Below are 20591 nucleotides of genomic sequence, written 5' to 3' on the forward strand. Positions count from 1 at the left end.
ACCGGCATGCATGTTCAGAACTTTGTGCTTGGTAGGGGGCCGTGCTCTCCACAATTGCTATACACCTGGGTTCTATAATTGCGAGTGGGACATATCACGCATACCACTAACTTTTATGTTAGACCCGGCATTATAGCCACAAGAAGGCTTGGTTGAATTCCGAAAGTTTAATACTTCATTTAGTATCAATTGTATGAAATCAAGACTTTGCAAAATAGCTTGGAAATATGGCTCCCGTGGATGGGAACTGAGACGGAACTAGCACAGGTATGTACTACATATGTTAGGAAGTATATAAGTACTGATACAACTACGATAACGACGCAATCGATATCTCGGGAAGCCTTTTGATTCGCTCGTCCGCTCAAGTACGGCATCAGCATAACGCACTGTTCGGCGAAAAAATTGCAGATTTTCAAACATTGATAACTCGATTCCAACAGAAATGCGTGATCCCCCAAGCAAGGAAGTGCATAGTAGCCGAGTTTTCTGACCACCTAGATGCACAAGGGCGGGAGGTCGATAGTAAGCTCAGCCCCTTCGAGCTGCTGAAGATGTTCTAAAATCCACTTTCCAACTTCTAGCTTGAAAGAACCCATGTGTAACTATTAACTTGACTGTCACCTCGATGCACGATCCTCGCTTGCGGTGATTCTCCACTTGTTTTATCTTTCGCGGGTGCTGCGCAAACTTGCATGACCTTTTAAAAAACCTATGACAAAGAATATGACATCTCAGGATTTCGAGACGAACAGTCGACCCTATCGGAGGCCGAATTCCTCTATCTTCTTTTAGAAAATAATTTTCATGGTTTTCTTGGGCATGGATGGGCTGAGCTGACAGAAGTTGATTCCGACAGGAAGGTCTTTCTCGCTCGGTAGCTATCGAGTTTTCGATTCTCTGGCCTTGTTAACCAGTGTATCCTTGCACAACCACACGAAGCTTAGCTCTTGCATGGGATGAACATTGCATCAAGAGCCCCGACAAAAAAAACAATCCCACGACATGCCACCAGCTTCATCCACCACGCGAGATAACAGCCAAGGAGGAAAAAGGCCTTATTTGATGCCTCCAGATAGCGGAAAACACAGCGGCGGAATATTCTTCCCCAGTTATCCCGACAAATCTGACCCTATCTCGTGGCCACAATTCAGCGCACCTACCTCTCGGCTAAATGGAACCACGTACCGGCAGCTCCTCCGCATAAATTCCAGGGAACTTTCTAGTATTCACCCAAATCCTTTTAAATATTTCTTTTTTTTCAATTGTGAATTTCCACCAAAAAATTAAGTTAGGTCGGAGAAAGTGCCATAGTGCGCCATTCTGATCCAATACTGTGGAGTCCTCCTCGTCGGTATTGAAATTTGATATTCCCCTTGCAGCCTGGGAATCCTCGAATAATATTACAATACGGGATGTTTCGAAGCATCCATCAAAAAAATGGGGAGACATGCTCATTGATACCAAAAGACCCTAACCCCAGCTATACTCGGCAGATACGGACTGTAAAGCGGGGGATCCGCGTCAAGGGACAAGGTATTTACGACTTTTTTCGTGGAGTCCAAGCCAGCTTATTTCCTCAGAGTGTGGAGATGTTCACACCACAAATCCCAACACTCCACCGGCTTCTCGTATTTTGAGGCCCCTAATGCAACAAGTTGCAGTAGCGAGATATTCGAAACTGTGTTTCGTATTCATTTTTTTCACTTTCATTATCGTTTTATACTACTAGAGGAAATATAGTAAGTAGGTCAGTATTCTAGAAATCCAAAAAGAAGCTTTGGCCACCACCTTTGTGGATCCGAAGTGGATCGTGCATGGGGCCAGATTCACGAGACTTTTTCATCTCTTTTCACAAATACGAGTACGAAAAGTAACATACCTACGCGTACGTCGAATGAATAACTCCGTTAGGGGGGGTTATGTTACGTTAACTTGATTCGCCCTATGATACCCCGCCCCCATCCGATATCCCCGTCCGTCATTTCAATGTCTTAATACTTATATATAACTCAATCTCCAATTTTGGGGGGCTCTTTCTCAAGAAAGGAGACAACAATTGCGATTGCAATGTAATATCTACCAGCCGAAACATAGTACCGTTTATTTGAAGGCACCGGAGTATTTAGTTGTTATGCATATTTTATGTTGCATGCATGCATACATATATCTATACATCTATATATACCATAACTATTATATACCTTATAACAAAAGAGGTTATAAGATCAATGCACAACGATCGGATTCCTGTTTACTGCCTACAATCTTTCCGAAGAACTCGTTACTAGTTACTTATTGTGTATCGTAAAGCCCCTGTCAACATGTAAGTACTAGATGATTCGTTGGTTAATTAAAGTGAATTAGAACCGGACAATTAATTATAATTGATCGGCCGAAGGGGATATGCCAGACCGGGTTCTTTTTAGAACCATCAAGTCTCGAATTATATTACCGCTAAATCTCACTATTCTCATTGTGAGCATACCGGTCTGACTGCAAGTCCGGACCTTTCGAACTTAAGGAAACTGAGATCCCAAACTGCGTTGTTTTTGTTAGAAGGTTTTACGAATTCACAAGATTATGTCATGGTAATATACTGGTCTGGTCAACAAGATCATAATAATTAGTATACTACTAGTTTTATAAATTTAGTAGTAGGAGTTAGGTACCTAGTATTATTAGCTGTGGGGGTAGTATTAATGCCATGTGCACACACATACGGTTCCTTAGTATATTCCAACATGACAACCAAAGGAGTTTAATTCAAAGACATAAAGTTCCGGGGGCGCTCTGTAAACGAGGACTTGGGATATTAGCGATCTATTTTCATCTTCGGCGTAGTAATTCTATGCGGAATATACAGTTTAATATCAAGGACACCGGCCTAAATAGAATCCCAATTCAAAAGTCTAAGGTACATGCTTGCTCGGATATCGGATATCGAGACATATCTATAGATCTATATATTACACAGTAACAAAACGCCTATACCGTATCTCTATCTCATAAACCAACCCTATTTCTTCCGTTCCTTCAATTCTCAGTGTTCTATTCCTTTCCAAATCCTTTCTCCAGCGCCGGCGCCTCCATTGCGTTTCTCCCAAGCTCCTCTTTCAAACCATCAACCCATATCGTATTTTCGAGCATTGGGGGGTTGTTGTTTAGTCCTTATCCTTATTTTTCTTTATACCTCATTAGCACACACTAGTACCCATCAAGAGTTTTCAAAGCAGACTGCAATATATATAATTAATGTATATTAATAATATCGCGGGTGACATACCTTATCTTTGCAATTACATCTGCAAGGGCATTTATTTTGGCTCGCAGGAATGCGCCTGACACAACCTTTAATGCTACAGAATCTCTCGCAGGCCTTAACAGCGGGTTCTGGACAGCTTCCCGCCTCGACTGCGACAAGGAGGAGCAAGAAGCAGAGGAATTGCCAGACAAAGGTCTTCATGATGAAGGATATGTATCTTAGCAAGAAGTGCTGCGGGGTTGAATATATGTATATATGTATATGTATATATATAGCGAGGGGCGTAGAGGCGTATATCTGAGGATGTAGCTCGTGGAGTAGAAGGATATGAAAGTGTATATCGATATCGATGGGAGTAGAAGAGAGTTTTTGAACAGGATTTCGACGCCCTTTTATGCTCCAGCTCTCGAACGGTTTCTTTGCGCTATAGCGAGGAAGCCATTTGAAAGTATTCATTAATATTACTGGATCAATTTGGAATGGCTAAACGTTAGATAGTGGAACGTATCTACTAAAACTGCCCAAAATGGGTGCATGGACTACTGTATACGAGCCGAAATCATGATCATGATCACGTTCCTCTTACATATACCTTTTTCTATCTCTTCGGGAGGAGGTCAGAGAATCCTATCGCTGTCGTAGTATAGCAGAATTTATTTCTAGATTGGAATGCCGAACCCAAGGATAAAAATGATAAATATATCAATCTATCTATCTATCTCTTCGTAAATATCAGGAACATTGTATTCCACGCAAGCTACGTGGAGCCGGTAGTGGCACGGCCTCTTTGAGATATCAAAAGCTTAACTTATACAAGTCTAGACGTCTATACAACCAAGCCCTAAAAGTTACACAAGACTACCCGCGTATTTTAAGGCAAGCGGCTAGTGTTTAAACATTTAAATTATAATAACTAAGTCGGTATGAAGGTCCCAAATTCAGTTAGGATCGTCGGCTAGGAACCTCGGTACAGGGTACGGGGGAAAGAAGCATCAGGTCTTAGTGCATACGGGGTTCGAAAATATCCAAGAGGATTCATATACTTAAGTCCTTTTTATTGACTTGTTAACATTAACGATTGGGTGGAAGTCAACATCTTTTGTCGGCGTTATGAACTATCGAGACTTAAAACGGTCTGGGTTATAATGTTATGCAGCTGTGCCCGTGTGAGCTCGCTTCGAGCTATGCAGCTAGAGACGACTCGGCAGATCTGATAAGATTCGGCTGCAGTTGGCAAGAATAACTAATAGATAATCCAATTCAATTTCGCTTTTATACCTATAAGTATATATGGACCTGCGCGGAAGGTGAACTTGTGAACTCGGGAACGCTATCTGGTGTGTGTGTGTAACAAGCAGAGGATCAAGGTTGGTGCCAAGACACGAAACACGCAAGCGAAAAACTCGGCTTCGGGTATCGAATCTATAACTGGCTTGTTATCAACATAATGGATCCAACCTGCATTAATTTTCTGATTACAGTCCAGAAATCATCTGATTGAGTTATGCACAAAGTCAAATGAAGTTAAGAACATGGTATAAACTTAGTTAGATACGGTTGTACAAAACCCGAACTGTCTCTGGTCCGTTTGCTGGAGCCGAGGGCGATCGCCACATAACTCAGCTTAGAACATCCAGAATAAAACGAAACCGTGTCCCAATGGTTACACAAGGCAGAGAATGGATACGAAGGAAGTAGAGCAAGGAGCTCTAGTATCTACATCTATGAGCTACTATCGGGCTAGCCTCAAAGAGATTACTAGTCTCAAAGAGATTACATTATATCTATAGAAAGTCTTTGCGATATAACAGGTGGTTCAAAATCGAGTAGCTACGTAGCTGGTGTTGGAGACGTCGTATTTCGACAGTGGCTCACCGTTGATTCTAATAAAAGGGCGCTCTAACTGGCCAGTCGGCCAGCCAGTCCGTAGAATATCGATGATAGTTTTGACGGCATTAAACAACAATTAATATGAATAAATGCCGATAGGTATGATCTCCTACTATATACAATATAATCCTACACTCCCCAAAAATATATCATACAAGAAGAAACGAAAAAGCAGAAAGAAAGAGAGAAAGAAAACTACTTTCTACTGCATAATCTCAGATACACTCCATGTCCCCGCTTTCACATAATCCGTCTTATCCTTACCCTTCTGTTTTATCTTCTCTGCTTTCCCCTTCCCTCCCGTTCTCTTCTGTTCTTTCTCCTTCTCCCCCTTTAATTTTTCTGCCTCCTTTTTGCTCTCTTCGCTCCTTTCATGATTTACATCGCTGTTATTCTTGGTACTCTGCCCGTGAACCTTCACTAGAACCTTCGGATCATGCTTATTGTGTAACGCCTCCCGTACCGACGACGCATCATCCCTAACTTTCTTCCTCAATTGCTGCTGTAACTTTTTCGATTCCTTCTTCAACATTTTTGTTTGCTTTTTAGTCGGCGTCCCTGTTATAGTTACCCCCTTCTGAGCCGCTATCTCTTGAAGTCTCTTCGGTATTTGAGGATTCGGTTTTAGCTTTCTTGTCAGAATTGCCTCCGACTCCCCACCCGGGCTTTCCTTAGGCTTAAGACGGGCATCGGGGAGTTTAGTAACGGGTGGGGGACCGACAAGGCCAGCCGTAAAGTCGATTTCTTCCGGTTTGATTTCTTCCCATTCGTACTTTTTCTTCTTAGATTTCTCCTTGAGTTCTTTTTTAAGGGAAAAGTCTGCTAGGTCTCGGGTATCTTCTTCGAATGATCCATGGATGTCTTCCCAGAAGATTTCGTCTTCGGGTTCTTCTGCTTCTATCTCTGCTTCGGATTTCACTTCTTCTATTCCTTCTTCTTCGGCTGTAGATAGTTCAACTTTCTCTGACGTATCTTCCATTATATCGACTTTTTCTGTATCGATAAAGTTGTCGGATTTGTTGCTTTCAGATCTGTCAAGAACAAACTCAGATGCAACTTCTGCGGCCATCTTCCTTTCAAGTTCTTCAGAAGTTTCATTATCAGAAATCAAGACTTTGCGGGCTTCCTTGAAACCCAGCTCCCCTTGGATGTCTTTCAAAGCTGCCCCATCAACCCCATTCTCTTCCACCTCCTCCCATGGTTCATCCACATCATCATCTGGATTCCACCCCTTGAGCGGATCTTCCTCAACCTCCTGATCCTCCGAACTAGCCCATAGGGCCGGCTTTCCCCCTAAAGCCCCAACCCCAGCCCCCGCTGTAGCGGCCGTCACTTTATTAACCCCCTCATACCTGGGAGCCGTATACTTCCCATCATCAACCTGGAACAACATATTCTCCTTAGCCGCCGCCACCACCTCCCTCCTCTGAGTTCTCCTATCCCTCGCCCACTCTGATTCAGCCCCCTTAACCGCCGGGTACAAGAACGCATGCGTCAATATACTAGCCGCAACACCGACATTCAGAGAATCAACCACAACATCAACTTCCTCCGCTCTTCTAATCGTAACAAATGCATCCATCATCTTTTGAATCGATGGGCGTAACCCTTCCGCTTCATTACCAAGTACCAAAGCCACCGGATGTCGAGATGTAGGATCTCCTAAACCTTCCATGTCGTACCACTTTTTAGGCCCAGTTTTTGAAGCTTTGAGATCTTGTTGACTGGGGGAAGGCATGGCGCCGTAGAATTTCCAGCCGTGGTCTTGTGAGCGAGAGATGAATGAGGAGAGATGGCCGACATCGTAGTAATCTATACATTCAAGTGCGCCTGCCGAAGAACGTGATGTGACAGCTGTTGCAGGTGTAGAGTTTTTAGAAACGATAAAGACGGCGTCGACGCCGAGGAAGTATGCTGATCGAAGGATGGCGCCAAAGTTACCGCCATCGAGCTAGAATTCGTTCGAGGGTCGGGTTAACACTAACTTTTGTTGATATCGTTGGGAAGATACAAAGACTGAAGAACATACCACTTCATCAAGAACCAAAACAAACGGTCTCCGGTCCTTCCCTTTGATTTTGATTTGCACATACTGTGGTGATTGATAAACTGGAGCATTAAATACCCCCATCTTACTGGGTGCGACTAAGTGTCCAACCTTCGGGATCTCTAATGGCTCCGCTTCGACTGCAAATCCCTATTTCAAGCCTTGTCGTTAGCTTCCTCATCCTCTCGATGATGTTTAATTTATGAACTAAAACTGTAACCCACATTATGCGGCCTCCCTTTGCTCATAGCATCCAACAAACCCACATCCATCGTCGACTCAACATGTATCCTACTCTCCGCCGCCATTCTTCTCAAAAGGTTCTCTTTCTCAATCGTCCCAGACTGCCTCATCAGCCCAGTGTAAACATATAACTTATAGATCTTCCTCCTCTTCTCCTTCATAGCCAGCTTGCAAATATTGTACCCATACAAGAACTCCGACGAAGCCGACGAATATGGCAAAACCCTCGCCGGTTTCTTAAATACCGTTATTTCTTCGCGATCATCACCAAATACTCCGCCATGACGATTGTCCCCATGTATACTGAAATTCGGCCGACCATCATATTCCGATAGAAATCGTTTTCGTTCTTCGTACCCCCTGGTCTCAGATCCAGAACTAGTCCCATTATCCGTAGCTGATTCCATTGGTTCGGACTGCTCCCCGTTCCAAGGTTCTAGTTCTCCGTCTATGGCTGAGTATGTTTGGGTTGGCCACTTGCTTATTCTATGGTCAAAATCATCCCTTTCCGTCCGCGCAATACCATGGCTTCGAAATTTCGGTAGCCGGGGGGGCTTCGCTTGCTTTTCTGCCCATTGTTTAGATTCAACTGGGGCTTGCCAGGCGGGTGTATCTGACATATGCATTCGAATTCTAGGCGGCTTCCAACTCGCTTCACTCGGATTAGCTGCCCACGATGCCTTCTCTCCATCCGATGACGATGATGTTGCCGACCAACTAATGCCAGAACCTGCGCTAGTAGCAGCTTCTGTTGTCGAAGATGATTTCGCCTCCCTATATGCGGGAGGGTCGGGTCTAACTCTACCCAATACCGCCGACGCTGGCAGCATCGGATCGACTTTCGTCGATTCAGTATCCTTGCCCCATATAAACGACGTTTCGGATCCAGTCAACGCCGTCCCCTCCGTCGCCGCCGTCGGTGGGTTCGGTCTAAACTCCACAGGACCCATCTTTCTCGCTATCGCGGGAGGCGGTATCGATTCCCAAGCCGGATCAGTCGATCTATTGAACCCCATCTTCTTATCCCTCGCCACCATCTTTTCATATTTGGCTTGCCGTACTAGAGTCTTTTCGCGAGATGCTTCTGTATACCGCAGAACAATTTCCAATAAGTTAGTCTCTAAGATAAGAAAAAACAATGTGTTTTTTGACAAGTAGTTTTTTAAAAAGAGAGAGCTTAAACATACTATTCCCGCGAAAACCCCAAGGAGCCGAACCCCATAACCCCGCCGAAGAGCTTAACTGTCTATAGCCATACTCTTTATTTATACGTATCGGAACATGGCGACTCGTGGGTATGCGAGACAGCCCGGAGTGGGCAATGCCTCTGTACATCGACGGGGTATATTATGTATCGATTCGATTCGATTCCGGTACGCAAAAAGAAGGAAGGAAGGAAGGAAGGAAGGATTTATATCGTCAATTGTCAGGTCCTCGAAGTCGCCAGTAATAAGTTCGATAAAGTTCCAATAACTAGCGATTGACGATTTTTCAGGCGACAGGGTAATTGAATGGCGAATTGGTATGGTGGGATGTTGAGGATCAAAAGTGGGATGTGGGTCCGGAGCTAGTTAGCTATCGCAAAAAACTTTGGATGAGTTTTTGCCGCATAAAATCTTTTTTTTTAAAAAAAGGGCGACCTCGATGGCCTGCCGCATAAAACGCGGCAGGGGAAACCAACCCATGCAGAAAGACACGAGGTGCGGCATCCCACTGTCCAAATTGGACTAAAGTAGTACCACAACCACAAGCCGAAAGAGATAAGAAAATAACTATAACTGTTGTTACTATACGATAACGAAGGAATACCTGGTCTCGTGGAATACCCAAATGTTTGAAGTCATGCATATATTCGGAACTTATATATAGTCCTCACATGGCACACTGTAGTTGAACTCGCCTTGCGCATGAATACTATACGGTTCTAATTTGAATATTTACGATACCGATATTACATTTCTTTCACAGATTCCAAGTTTAGTTGGAATAAGAATTTTATTTTCCGTCTCTACGATCAGTCGCTCCACTAGGGGCCACTAGAAACCCAGAAATGCGGTACACGATAAGAACACCTCTTTTCTAAAAACAAAGCCGGTTTCGAGATCAAAAAAAAAGTACAGAAAACGCCGTGCCATTAACCTTCCCCTTTCTCTCTCGCATCTATTCACAAGATTGGCTTGCAAGAGAGAGGAGGGCTGGATGAACAATTGCAAGCAATTGTCGTCCATGGTAGAAAGGTGAAAGAAAAGGAAAGAAAGAAAAAAACGGGAAGAAATGAAGCAGGTATAAGACAGAGAAGAAAAAGATACAAAAAGCAAAAGGTATCAACGGTAGGAGGTGTAAGAAAAGGTTTGTTGTTGGTAGGAGTAACCAGAAATTCGCAATTAGTGAGGTATTTCTAAGAGTAAGTGTAGTGCAACAGCCAACCAGTTATTTCTTTTCTGTTCCAGTCGCTGTTACAATCTATAAATAAATCCAGAATCAAGTTTAAAAAAAAAAGAGAGAGAAGAAAAAAAAGAGCTCCCGAATTAGCTACGAGATGATGCGTTCCCGCAACATCCTGTTTTCAACTGATTGGGGAAGATTATAGGAGCATAGCACCAATAGCAAGGATGAGGCCCAAGGCGAGACCGCTAGCACCAACTCTGGTAGCACCACCAGTCGCTATTGGAGGCTCTCCGGTGGAAGTAGCAGTAGCGTTGGCAGATGGGTAGGATCCACCACCAGACATCTGCTCCTTAGCGAGGACAATGTTACCACAGCCGATACGCGTCTTGTTGGCATTGTGGAAAACGATGCTACGCTCGTTACCGATGAAGGCCTCGTCGTCGGAGTTCAAAGACAAGTATTTGTCCTAGATGATAGCTAGTTAGACACCGGAACGTACTGGATGAGATGTATATAAATATAATACTTACAACATAGGAAGTGCACCAAGTGCCTTTGGCGGCTTCCGTAGAAGCTTTACCGTGCTTTCCTGAGAGATCACCAACTTGACAGGTTTCCGGGGCATCGGCGTCACAGGCGGTGACCTCGCCACGAAGGTAGGGGTCGAGATGGGCACCGGTGGCAGTGCAGTTTCCGTTTGGACCGACAAGGAAGTCTTCGAATGAACATTAGACAATTGACTAAACGAAGGAAGAGAAGGAGAAGAAAAGGGGAGAACAATGGCTTACCGTGAACGTGATAAGGATATGGTCCAGGTTGAGAGGCGTTCACACCGGTGAAGCAAGCATGGATCAAGACACCGACACCTATAAAATCTATGATTAATACCGAAAGCTCCATAATCGAAGATATATCGTGATCTGTGTGTTTAACTTACCATCTTCGGTTCCGGTGAAATTGAAACGAGCAGACTTGATGTTGGAGCTCGAGAAGACAGCTTCGTAGACGACTCTATCGGAGTTGTTTTCGGTGATTGGAGCATCTCCCCTTTCACCAGTTTCGGCAGAGACGACGTAGGCACCTGTGAGAAGGGCAACGGTGGCAGCAGATTTGAAGAAATGCATTGTGATGGTTTGTGTAGTCTATCTGACGCTGAGAACAAGAAGAAGGAGAAAAAAGGGTAAGTAAGAAGTTCAAGTAAGTTTTCAATTGATCGATTAGGATCTATGGGAAAGAAGTTTGATGATAATGTTGATGTTGATGTTGATGTTGATGTTGGTGAAAGGATGATGATGATGATGAGGATGATGAGGATGAAAGAAGAAGGAGCAAGAAAAAGAAGAAGAAGAAGAGAAGAAGAGAGAATCAATCGGATTAAATAAAGCAAAAGCAGAACTTACGTCTATTCAACCCAAATCAAACGAATCCAATCCAACAGATCGATAAAATAAAATTGTTATAACTTGAAACGGCGGTCAAAGGAATGCGAGAGACGTTGTTGGTTGGTGTTATTATATTCTTCTTCCGAGAACAAGATGAAGATGTCCGATTCGATTTCAGTTGATGACAATGATATCACACAGTTGCACCAGATATAAAAAAATATATAGATAAACTGCAACAGTTGTATCCAAGAGAGAGACCGAGACCGAGATAGAAGAGAAAAGAACTTCAGAAGAAGAATAAAAAAGTCAGTTTGAATTCGTTCCAGATGTCTTCTGATATAAAGTGCAGGTGTGTTGTGTGGTGTTTTCGACACAAAGGTTAACTCGAAACCAGAGACAATTCGCCAGCTTGACCCGTTTGCATCCAAACTCTCCAGGCCAGGCTCCACGCTGTTATTATATACTACTTACTGGCAATTTATACAAAATCCCACTTCAATGGTTAAATGTCTGTATGATGTGCGTATGCCGTGGTAAGAGAGCGTTTTATTTTATTTTATTTTATCTTATTTGTCAGAGTGGAAGAAAGATCGAGATCCGGCGGGTCAAACGAGCGACAGAACAGGGAAGCAGCAGGGTGTTATCGAACTGGAGCAGGCAAAAGCAGGCAGGCCAAACCTCAACCGGTGCCTGGAGCAGCCGATCTCTCTCTCTTTATATTATACTCAATCCTGGTGCTATACAAGTAAGTAAGTATACCATTCGAACAAATCCGAATTCTTCCAGGGTAATTAACGAACGGTAAAAAAGTCACAAGATATGCATGCACGCGAATTATGCAAATGCTTCCACAAAGGAAGGCATGGATAGGCGCATAGTTGGCTAACTGGTAAACTATCCCTCCTAGTCTCACTCTATCACAAATCACAAATCTTCGGGCTACCCCCCCCTCCTCACCTCCAAATCCCTCCATTTATGGACACCCCCAAGGTCTCAAGAAAAAGAGACAAGAAGACAAGGAGAGAAGCTAGACCTCTGGTTTCTTAGGACCAGGGGTGTGTGTGCCTTGTGTACATACTACGTACTCCTGTTCTTTGTAATATCCGGCTTCCCAATCGCAAAGGAAAGGCGGGCGCGTGCAATTGGAATACATGATCGACAATTGCACCCGACATTCCATGCATCATTCCGTCGGATCTAGGACTCCATCTGCTCCATTCGATTGACCAGGGAGCGAGTACTTGAGAAAGGTAGAGAGAAAGAGAGGGAAAAAACAGCCAAGACTCGTCCGGATGGTTGCATGTTTCGATTCTCTTTTCCTTTCTTATTCCTTCAATATCTGAACAAATTATATCGACGATGAAGTAATTGATGCATGGTATGGTAACCCGTATAACTGCACAAGGACAGGCTGTTATACATGGGAGTACGTATTAGGCTTTTTTTTTGCCTTGTCACACCCGCTCCGCTACCCAATAATCGATTATCGCTGACTTATATAGAATGGCAAGAACGGTAGTTATTTTAAAAATTCTCCTATACGACGAAGCATTACAAGGCGGGATACCGGCTGGCTTTGTCCGTCTACCAATTGGCTATTACAACCAGTCGGTCAGTCATGCATCCCTGTTTGATATCTGAGTAACATATACGAAACATACCAAAGGATCGATTCCAACATGCAAACCAAACGACAGGACAGGACAGAACGGCTCCGAAAGGGCCTCGAGGCAAGCGGCAAACCATTCCACAATGCATGCAAATCGACCACGTTGACCTTCGAACTTCAAAACCCCGTTAACCGCTATCCCCAAAAATAAATTCACAAGAAGTTAAAAAAAAAAAATGATTCTTTTTGTTTCGTTTCTAATATATCTCGAACTCAATTCACCCGAAGATAGTAATTGGGAAAAAAAGGCGGTTCGCAAGGACATGCCCCTCAGCCTCATCGACCTTCTCTGCATCAACCTCCGACGTCACACATCCACCTTTTGCCTGTAACTTCCTCTTCCAATACTTCCAATTCTATCCTTTTCCCTCCCACGCACACGCACACAGTTCTAGGTTACTGGTCCGGCCTAATGAGAGACTGGAGCTCGAGGGTACCAATATTCCAGTCACCGGATTCCACTTACCTCTGCTCGCCAGCACCGTCCAGCCACACCAAATCTAAATTTCGTTTCGAAACAATATTTCCCTAATCAGTCCCCAACATCCGAACACATTACCAAATCATCTACATCCTAACAAATAATTATCTAACCACTACCCCAACTATCAAACGTGGATTCAAAAACTCCTATCGATAGATCGTCAGTCGTTCTCTCTTTTTTTCTCTTTCTCTAAGCTCATCAGGTAGTTCCAAACGATCCGGCACCCATCTTCCGGAGGGGAAAAAAAAAAAAAAAAAGTAATAATAAAGATTCCAACTAGTTCATTCATTCATACCTACCGTCGAGGAATTTAACCAGGCTACTGGGTTAACAAGAGAGAAAATAAAATCCCTTCTTTCTTTTTCAATCCCTCCTTTCGAGTCGCAATATGCGATGCATAAGCGTAAGCAAGTAACATGATTCAGTCATCTCGATCCGATACCGAAAGTTCCGAGCAGCTCTTCTCCTCCCCCCCTCGTGCTTCACATATATGAGCTCCCCTCGAATAACCACTAATATATACAGAAAGAGAGAAAAAATGAAGCTGCGCCCGCTTATAGGAGAGAATAAAAACGGCTCGGCTCATAGCCAAGCTTTTCACAAGCCTTTTATCAAAGATCGATTCTGGCTGGATCTAATGATCTTAATCAGGCAGCTGGGGGGTGGGAGCCCACCAAGGCGCTCACCCCACCACCGAACCGAAAGGTTTCAAAAACCACATATCTAACAAACGCCACCGTTAGAGGTCTCTCTCTCATGAAAACGAAAGAACTTCTTTTTTTTTTTCCTTTCAAGATATTTTTAGTAGAGAAAAAAAAAACATTAATATGCATTAACTAAACCGATAAACTTATAATGTGACATGTTTCCGTGCCAGAATCTGCAAATGGGAAACCAATTGTAATGCCCATATATACCTAATATAGGTTGTATCGATAGATATAAAAAGAGTACCCACCGGCGCACAGCGGGGTTGCCAGCGCTTCCACCTCCAAATCTGTCAACTATCTGCAATGCAGGGTCCACACTCCACAGGAATAAAGAAAATAGCTTCCCTAGGCTTAACATCTCTCGATTCGAGAATAGGACAATCTTTATTCCTTTCTTTTTTTATTTTTATCATTCTTAGCCTCATGAGTAGAAGCCCATCTTGAGAAGCGAAAGATAAAAAAAAAAAAAAGTCGAAACGCATAAACTTCATGCGATAACGTACAACAGCTCTCCCGTCGGAAAACCATCCAGAAATAACAGTAACACCAAGCGGATCCTCTTCAACCCCACCCAGCGCCGGATAAGAATCCCACCCAACTAATATACGTAGTCTAGCGCTATAGTTAACTACCTAGTAAGTAACTAACAGCTGTCATCCAAACTTCCAACGCAGATCCCTTAGCTTAGGATATACCACGGGTACGGCACGACACATGGGATCAGCTTCTCAAATATCTCCCTCCGTGGACGGAAGAATATCCATCACAAGCTTCTTTACAAGGGTCCTAGCAGCCGATATGGAATATACATAGACACATGTAAGATCTCGTTATTACGAAAAAAAAAAAAAAAAAAAGGCTAGAAGCACGGCTTTTTAGGATCCGAATCCTTACTAAAACCAATTCGGCGGATGATAAGTACCCGAAAAGAAAGAATAAAAAAATAAAAAAAACTTTTGTACTTGCTATATTGGGAAACTTAACTTAACTTGCTGGTTTATCTTTTTTAGAGGGGTCGTCGTCGAAAATGTGATACGAGACATCTAGTTACTCCTGCTTACGCCTCTCTTTCTCCTTCTCTCCTCTCTTTTGCCTTTAATTTATCGTTACTTCCCTCGATTATCAACAGTCCGAGTTCTAGAGCGTTTCGTTTTTTCCCTCTCGTTTGACTAAAGGTAAAACTAACTACTCCAAAATGTCTGAAACAAGTTTAATCCAAAAGAATTCGAGGCGCACGCGGCGAGCTTGCAAGCAATATGCATATGTACAAACATACATGACTGAAACTAATATACACCAACTTAGCCAAAAATTCAAAGGCTAAAAAGTGCAGGTTCAAGTTGCCGCATGGTCTACTAGTCGGATCAATACTAGTTAACTAGGTTAGTCAGCTAGTATATACTACTACCAGAGAACACAGATCTTACGAAGAGCTCGTCTCGATATTTAGATAGATAAATGAATAAATACATTTCCAAACATGTACACTGATAATATATATAATCGATTTATTCCAGCGTACGTATTCGGCCTAATTTGACCAAGACCGTATTGTTGCCCTAAGTGGATGTCACAATCTTAGGCCGCTGAAATGCCGCATCGATATCCCGCCAAACTAATATCAACACCTCCCCATGTTGTATTTTATTAAGATAAACCCATAAACAATATAACGTCTCCAGCTTCATGAACACAGACTTTGTATATATAACATACGTTAAAAAAAATGAAAATAATAAGCAAATTGAAGGAGAAAAGACTATCAGAACACACCTCCCCCCCAAAAAAAAACAGTAAAACAATTACAAACCCCACCTACTCCCTCCTCCTATACCCATACCTCCCACCATACGCATACCTCCTCCTCCCGGCCTCCTCCCTCCTCTTAACCCACCTCCTAACAACCCCCCACCTTCCAATCCCCTCAAAATTCCCTCCAAAGCCCCCAATAAACCACAAAAACACCAACGTCAACCCGAACGCCGTCCCAGCTGCCGTCCAAAAGTTTCGTGCATTGTACATACCACTTATTCCCTGAACCTCTTCCATTCCAAAGTACCCCATCACGATAGATATCGGAAGGAATACCATCGTGACTTTGGCCAAAGCTACCGATAGTAGTGAGAGTTTTTCAACGGCTTTGGTTTCACGGAAGTTGAGGCGGTTGTAGGTCTATAAAGTAATTTAATATCATTAGCTCGTTTATCCAATATTAAACCTGAGTATATATCAAGGTGGGGGTGTATAGGTATATAACATACCAAGGAAATCAACCCATTAGCCTCCTTCTCACAATCCTCAATCTCACTTATCGCAAGCTGTGAAATCCGATGCTTCAACCTTTCGAACCGGTTCATAGACAATATACTAAAACACTTATTTGCCGGTTCCTTAAAGTATGCTTTATTCTCCAACAACTGATTCAATATCAGTTCATAGCTATTATAAACCCTCTTCAACCCCGCCAATCTTCTCGCAATATCATGGAGTTTATCAATATGATCTAACATCGGATCTTCTCCTCTCTATTCGTTTTCCCCAAACATATATCAGTCTTTATTTTCCATATCGATAGTAAAAGAAAGAGGGTAAGGGGAAAAAAAACCTACAATCTCATTCAACTCCTTACTATAAGGATGCGCCCTATCAACCGCCAAACTCCAACTAGCATACCAATCATCAAACAAATAATAAAACAACAAATCCCTCGCCTCCCCAACCGTCCTCCGAACAACCATAGCCCCCTGTTCCATCGCCACTTCAACATCATTACTCCCACTCTTCTTCTTCGCCAACCCAGCTTTGGAAAGACACCTCAACACCACCCGGACATTCCGTCTAATATGTGAGATAGTATCTTTGATATCCCTGGGATTTGTAATTTCCTTTTTCATGGGTGGGATGGGTTCGTGGATGGAGATCACGGTACCGTCGTGGGTCATTATTAACCAGATATAGAGACGGAGCATGTGTGGATTATAATGGATGTCATTGTAGTTTTCTTCGGCTTCGTTGCATTCGAAGACGTCGGAGTAGGAGGAATCATCGGAGTCGTAGTCTTGGTTTAGACTCATTTCGTCGTCTAGGGAGTCTGTTTCTGCGGTATCCTTCGTTTCACCACCTCCACCATTGTTGTTATTATGGTTATTACTGTTATTTGGTGAGGTATTAGAACCGACAGGACGTTTCGAACGTTTCGACTTCTTCCGTTTAGGTTTCGAAGAAAACTGCCGTCGTAAAGCTTCTCGAACTGTTTCAAAATCGTCATCGTCGTCATCTATACCCCCCGTCGAAGATTTTCCAAGCGTAGTCATCCGTCTATATAACACGCTAAAAATACTTTGCGGAGAAGCAGAAGTAGCGCCGGTGGTAGTTGATTTATTAGATCCCTTTTCAGCCTGACTTCCATCACTACTAATATTACTACCATCAACAACGACCGGATTCGAAAGTGGTAGGATTGTAGAATTCGACGGACTATCGTTTTTACCACGTCTTAAAAGGTTTTTAAGCCACGTTGATAGATCCTCGCGGGTGGCATCTGGGTTTAAACGAGCGGCTTCTTGGAGGATTGCGGTGTCGTGAAGGTCTTCGCGTGCACGCTTCAGGATCTTGCGGGAGACGGTGTTATGTAGCATGTTGAAGCCCACGGCGAGGACTATTTTGATGATGCATGTTATTAGACTTTGTCATAATGGAGTATTTATAGAGAGGGGATGACGGCTTACATTGAGAACCGTATTCGACAGTAGACCAGTGCCAGACCTTCTGTGCGATTTCGAGATTACCACGACCGGGAGGAGATAGCATCGTAGCTCTTAATCTTGTGGATAGTCCGTACTTTAACAATATTTTCTACATCCTACAGTTAGTATATTCTATCCAATCCCGTGATTTCAGAGTGATGATAGTTAACACTCACATTCAAAAAATCGCCCTGTTTATGCGCATCAAATATCGCACTAGAAGAATAAACCCCCATATTAGCTTCTTCAAACCCTCAAATAAGTAAAGTACTTAAGTAGTAAGTATATAAAACGAAAAGATACTAACATCCACCTAGTCCCCACCTCCCCAGGTCGCCTCCCTTCCTCCCAACTCCCCAACAAAGCCTCAGTTTTCGCTTCCTCAACATCAGTAGCAACCCAAGCGCTCTCCCTCCCAAAATCCACCACAAAGTTCTTAATCTCCTTCCCCGTCAACTTCTCATCCACAACCTCAAAAACCTCAGCTTTATCCAACGATTCGAAATCCAGCCCACATTCCTTATAATACTCCTTAATCTTCTCTTCTTTATCCGCCTCCAACCCGGCCGGTAAACTAGGTTCTCCGAATGACGGTGGTAATACCGCTGGTTTTAATCTCGTCGCCGCGGAGATCGTGGCTATGGTATTCGTCCAAACCGTACTACTATCCCTCCCACCGGGTGGACTACCACTTCTTCCAGCAGCACCACTACCACCACCACCACCGTGTAAAGACTTCTTAAAATTATGTGATAAAGCATTATCACTATTCGACCTCCTCAAATAATAAGGTCCAGAATGTGAAAATATCGACGGCGGAGCATTAACACTATTAGTATTAACGCCCGTAGTCGGTAACTGTTGAACAATAGATCTACCCCGGATAGGTGAGGAAATCACAGGTGTTCCTCGAGAATTACTTCGATTCCTACCGGCCGTATGACGGGAGGTACTTCTGGATGCTGCTGATGATTGTCGGGATTCGAAGGTTGTTCGTTGGAGGCCGGTGTTGGTGCCGTGGGAATGGGTTGTTGGAGAGACACTGCGGTCGCGGGGGAGGGAGGACTGTGGAAGTAGAGGAGGACGGGAGGGGTAGGATGGGTTGTTATGGGGGGATGTGGGGGATGTGCTTCTGCTTCTTGCCATCTTTTTCTATTTTTGTTTTATATATACTTAAGTAGTTCCTATGAAATGGTGGTACAAATCGAGAGATCAGGTTTGTGTTGAAATTGTTGGATTTCGAACACCGTCGAATACAGGTTAATCTTGAAGTCCGTAGACACCTTCGAAGCAATGAATAAAATATCTACTTTCTTACCCAAAAAAAAACAGATACCGAAAAATATATATATACCTTATTAAATGATTAATTTCAATATTCTTTTTTCTATTTTATAGAGAACAAAAGAAATTAACAGAAGAGAAAAGAAAAGAAAGAAAGAATTCCTTCACAGAACACCCGAGTTGTCCACGCCTCAACTAGTACTCCTCCCACAAAGTGCAGGTGAGGCTGTCCACTTGGCCATATCGACCCCGTGACACCGACACCGACATCCAAAACGCGAAAAAAGGAATAAGATTCCAAAGACGACGTAACGCTATATTCAAGCCGGTCAGTGATTCATTTAGTCAGTCAGGTAGTCAGTTTGCCAGTCATATTACACGTTCTTGTGCACTTCTATACTTTCTTTTTTCTCCTATAAAATAATTAAAGTACTATCTATATCTGTATAACGTAGGAATTCAAAGGATACATATCGACACCGATCGAGGATCGGAATATATAATTAACAACCATCCTACAAGGATTTGAATCCCGTAGCCGTACCTGCAGTACCTTCCCTCCCAACATTATATATCAAACATCCTTGAACATCATCCGAACACTTCCTCAGACTCACAAGCACAAGTCCTAAGATCCTTTATATTATAAATCAGTATATCAAGTAACTCCATGTAACCCCCAGTACCCCTCCAACCCCCCATATCCACCAGAGAAAAAAAAGAAAGTAATAATATAAAAAAAAACAAGCTTTTACACAACCCTCCACCTCAACCCCCCTTCCTCCCCTTCCTCCCCTTCCTCCCCAACACCAGCACACCCAGCACAACACCCCTCCAACCTCCTCCACCTAGGAACCCACCTCAAAACCCTCTTCCTCCCCTTCTCTTCTTCCTTCTCCTTCTCCTTCTCCTTCTCCTTCCTCCTCTTCCCCGGACTGACACTACCTACAACCTCCTTAACCCCCTTCACAACCCCCTTAACAACCTTACCAACCTTCCCTTCCTTCTCCTTCCTCAATTTCCTCTCCTTCTCATCCTCCCACTCCAAAATCCTCCAAAACTCCTCCACCACCTCTTTTTCAACATATAAACTATTACTACTTCCTCCCGTAGCACTCTGATCAACCTCTTCTAGGAAATACCCATCAACAGAATCACACATACACAATCTATTCTTATTCGTACTAATATACCTCCCCCCCGCACTTCCTCCCCCTCCTCCCCCTCCTTCTGTTGTAGTAGTAGATATATACTCTACTTCCGGTCCGTAGGGTATACGTACCGTTGGTGTGGAATGAAGACATTTTCGATACCAGGCTCGGTGGAAGTGTGGTTGTGGATAGGTGCTGAAGGGGAGAGTTGGTGCTGGCAGGCTGATGTTGGCTCTGTTTGATAATGGTGATGATGATGATGATGGACCTGCTGCTGCTGCAGAGTTGGAAGGGGTGGGGAGGGGTATACCTGGGAATGGGGGTAGTTT

At 43.4% G+C, this 20591-nt stretch overlaps 4 protein-coding genes across 4 annotated transcripts; all 4 read right to left on the bottom strand.

Annotated features, from left to right (window-relative positions):
• Window positions 1–5357: 5357 nt before the first annotated feature.
• Window positions 5358–8482, bottom strand: AOL_s00173g102 (uncharacterized protein; the record flags this gene model as incomplete). The annotated part of the gene is made up of 3 exons (XM_011127844.1): window positions 5358–7106; window positions 7185–7352; window positions 7427–8482. 3 exons carry the CDS (start codon window positions 8480–8482, stop codon window positions 5358–5360), a joined length of 2973 nt encoding a protein of 990 aa, XP_011126146.1.
• Window positions 8483–10029: 1547 nt separating this feature from the next.
• AOL_s00173g103 (uncharacterized protein) lies at window positions 10030–10957 on the bottom strand (the record flags this gene model as incomplete). The annotated part of the gene is made up of 4 exons (XM_011127845.1): window positions 10030–10299; window positions 10364–10548; window positions 10622–10699; window positions 10771–10957. The coding sequence occupies 4 exons, from the start codon at window positions 10955–10957 to the stop codon at window positions 10030–10032; spliced, it is 720 nt and encodes a 239-aa protein (XP_011126147.1).
• A 4939-nt stretch (window positions 10958–15896) lies between these two features.
• Window positions 15897–18973, bottom strand: AOL_s00173g104 (uncharacterized protein; the record flags this gene model as incomplete). Its single annotated transcript, XM_011127846.1, has 6 exons — window positions 15897–16253; window positions 16343–16606; window positions 16691–17739; window positions 17810–17936; window positions 18004–18043; window positions 18135–18973. 6 exons carry the CDS (start codon window positions 18971–18973, stop codon window positions 15897–15899), a joined length of 2676 nt encoding a protein of 891 aa, XP_011126148.1.
• Window positions 18974–19862: 889 nt separating this feature from the next.
• On the bottom strand, window positions 19863–20273 carry AOL_s00173g105 (uncharacterized protein; the record flags this gene model as incomplete). Its single annotated transcript, XM_011127847.1, has 1 exon — window positions 19863–20273. The coding sequence occupies one exon, from the start codon at window positions 20271–20273 to the stop codon at window positions 19863–19865; it is 411 nt and encodes a 136-aa protein (XP_011126149.1).
• Window positions 20274–20591: the final 318 nt, after the last annotated feature.

This window comes from Orbilia oligospora (assembly GCF_000225545.1).
Source record: "Orbilia oligospora ATCC 24927 unplaced genomic scaffold scaffold00173, whole genome shotgun sequence".
NCBI classification, from domain to species: Eukaryota; Fungi; Ascomycota; class Orbiliomycetes; order Orbiliales; family Orbiliaceae; genus Orbilia; species Orbilia oligospora.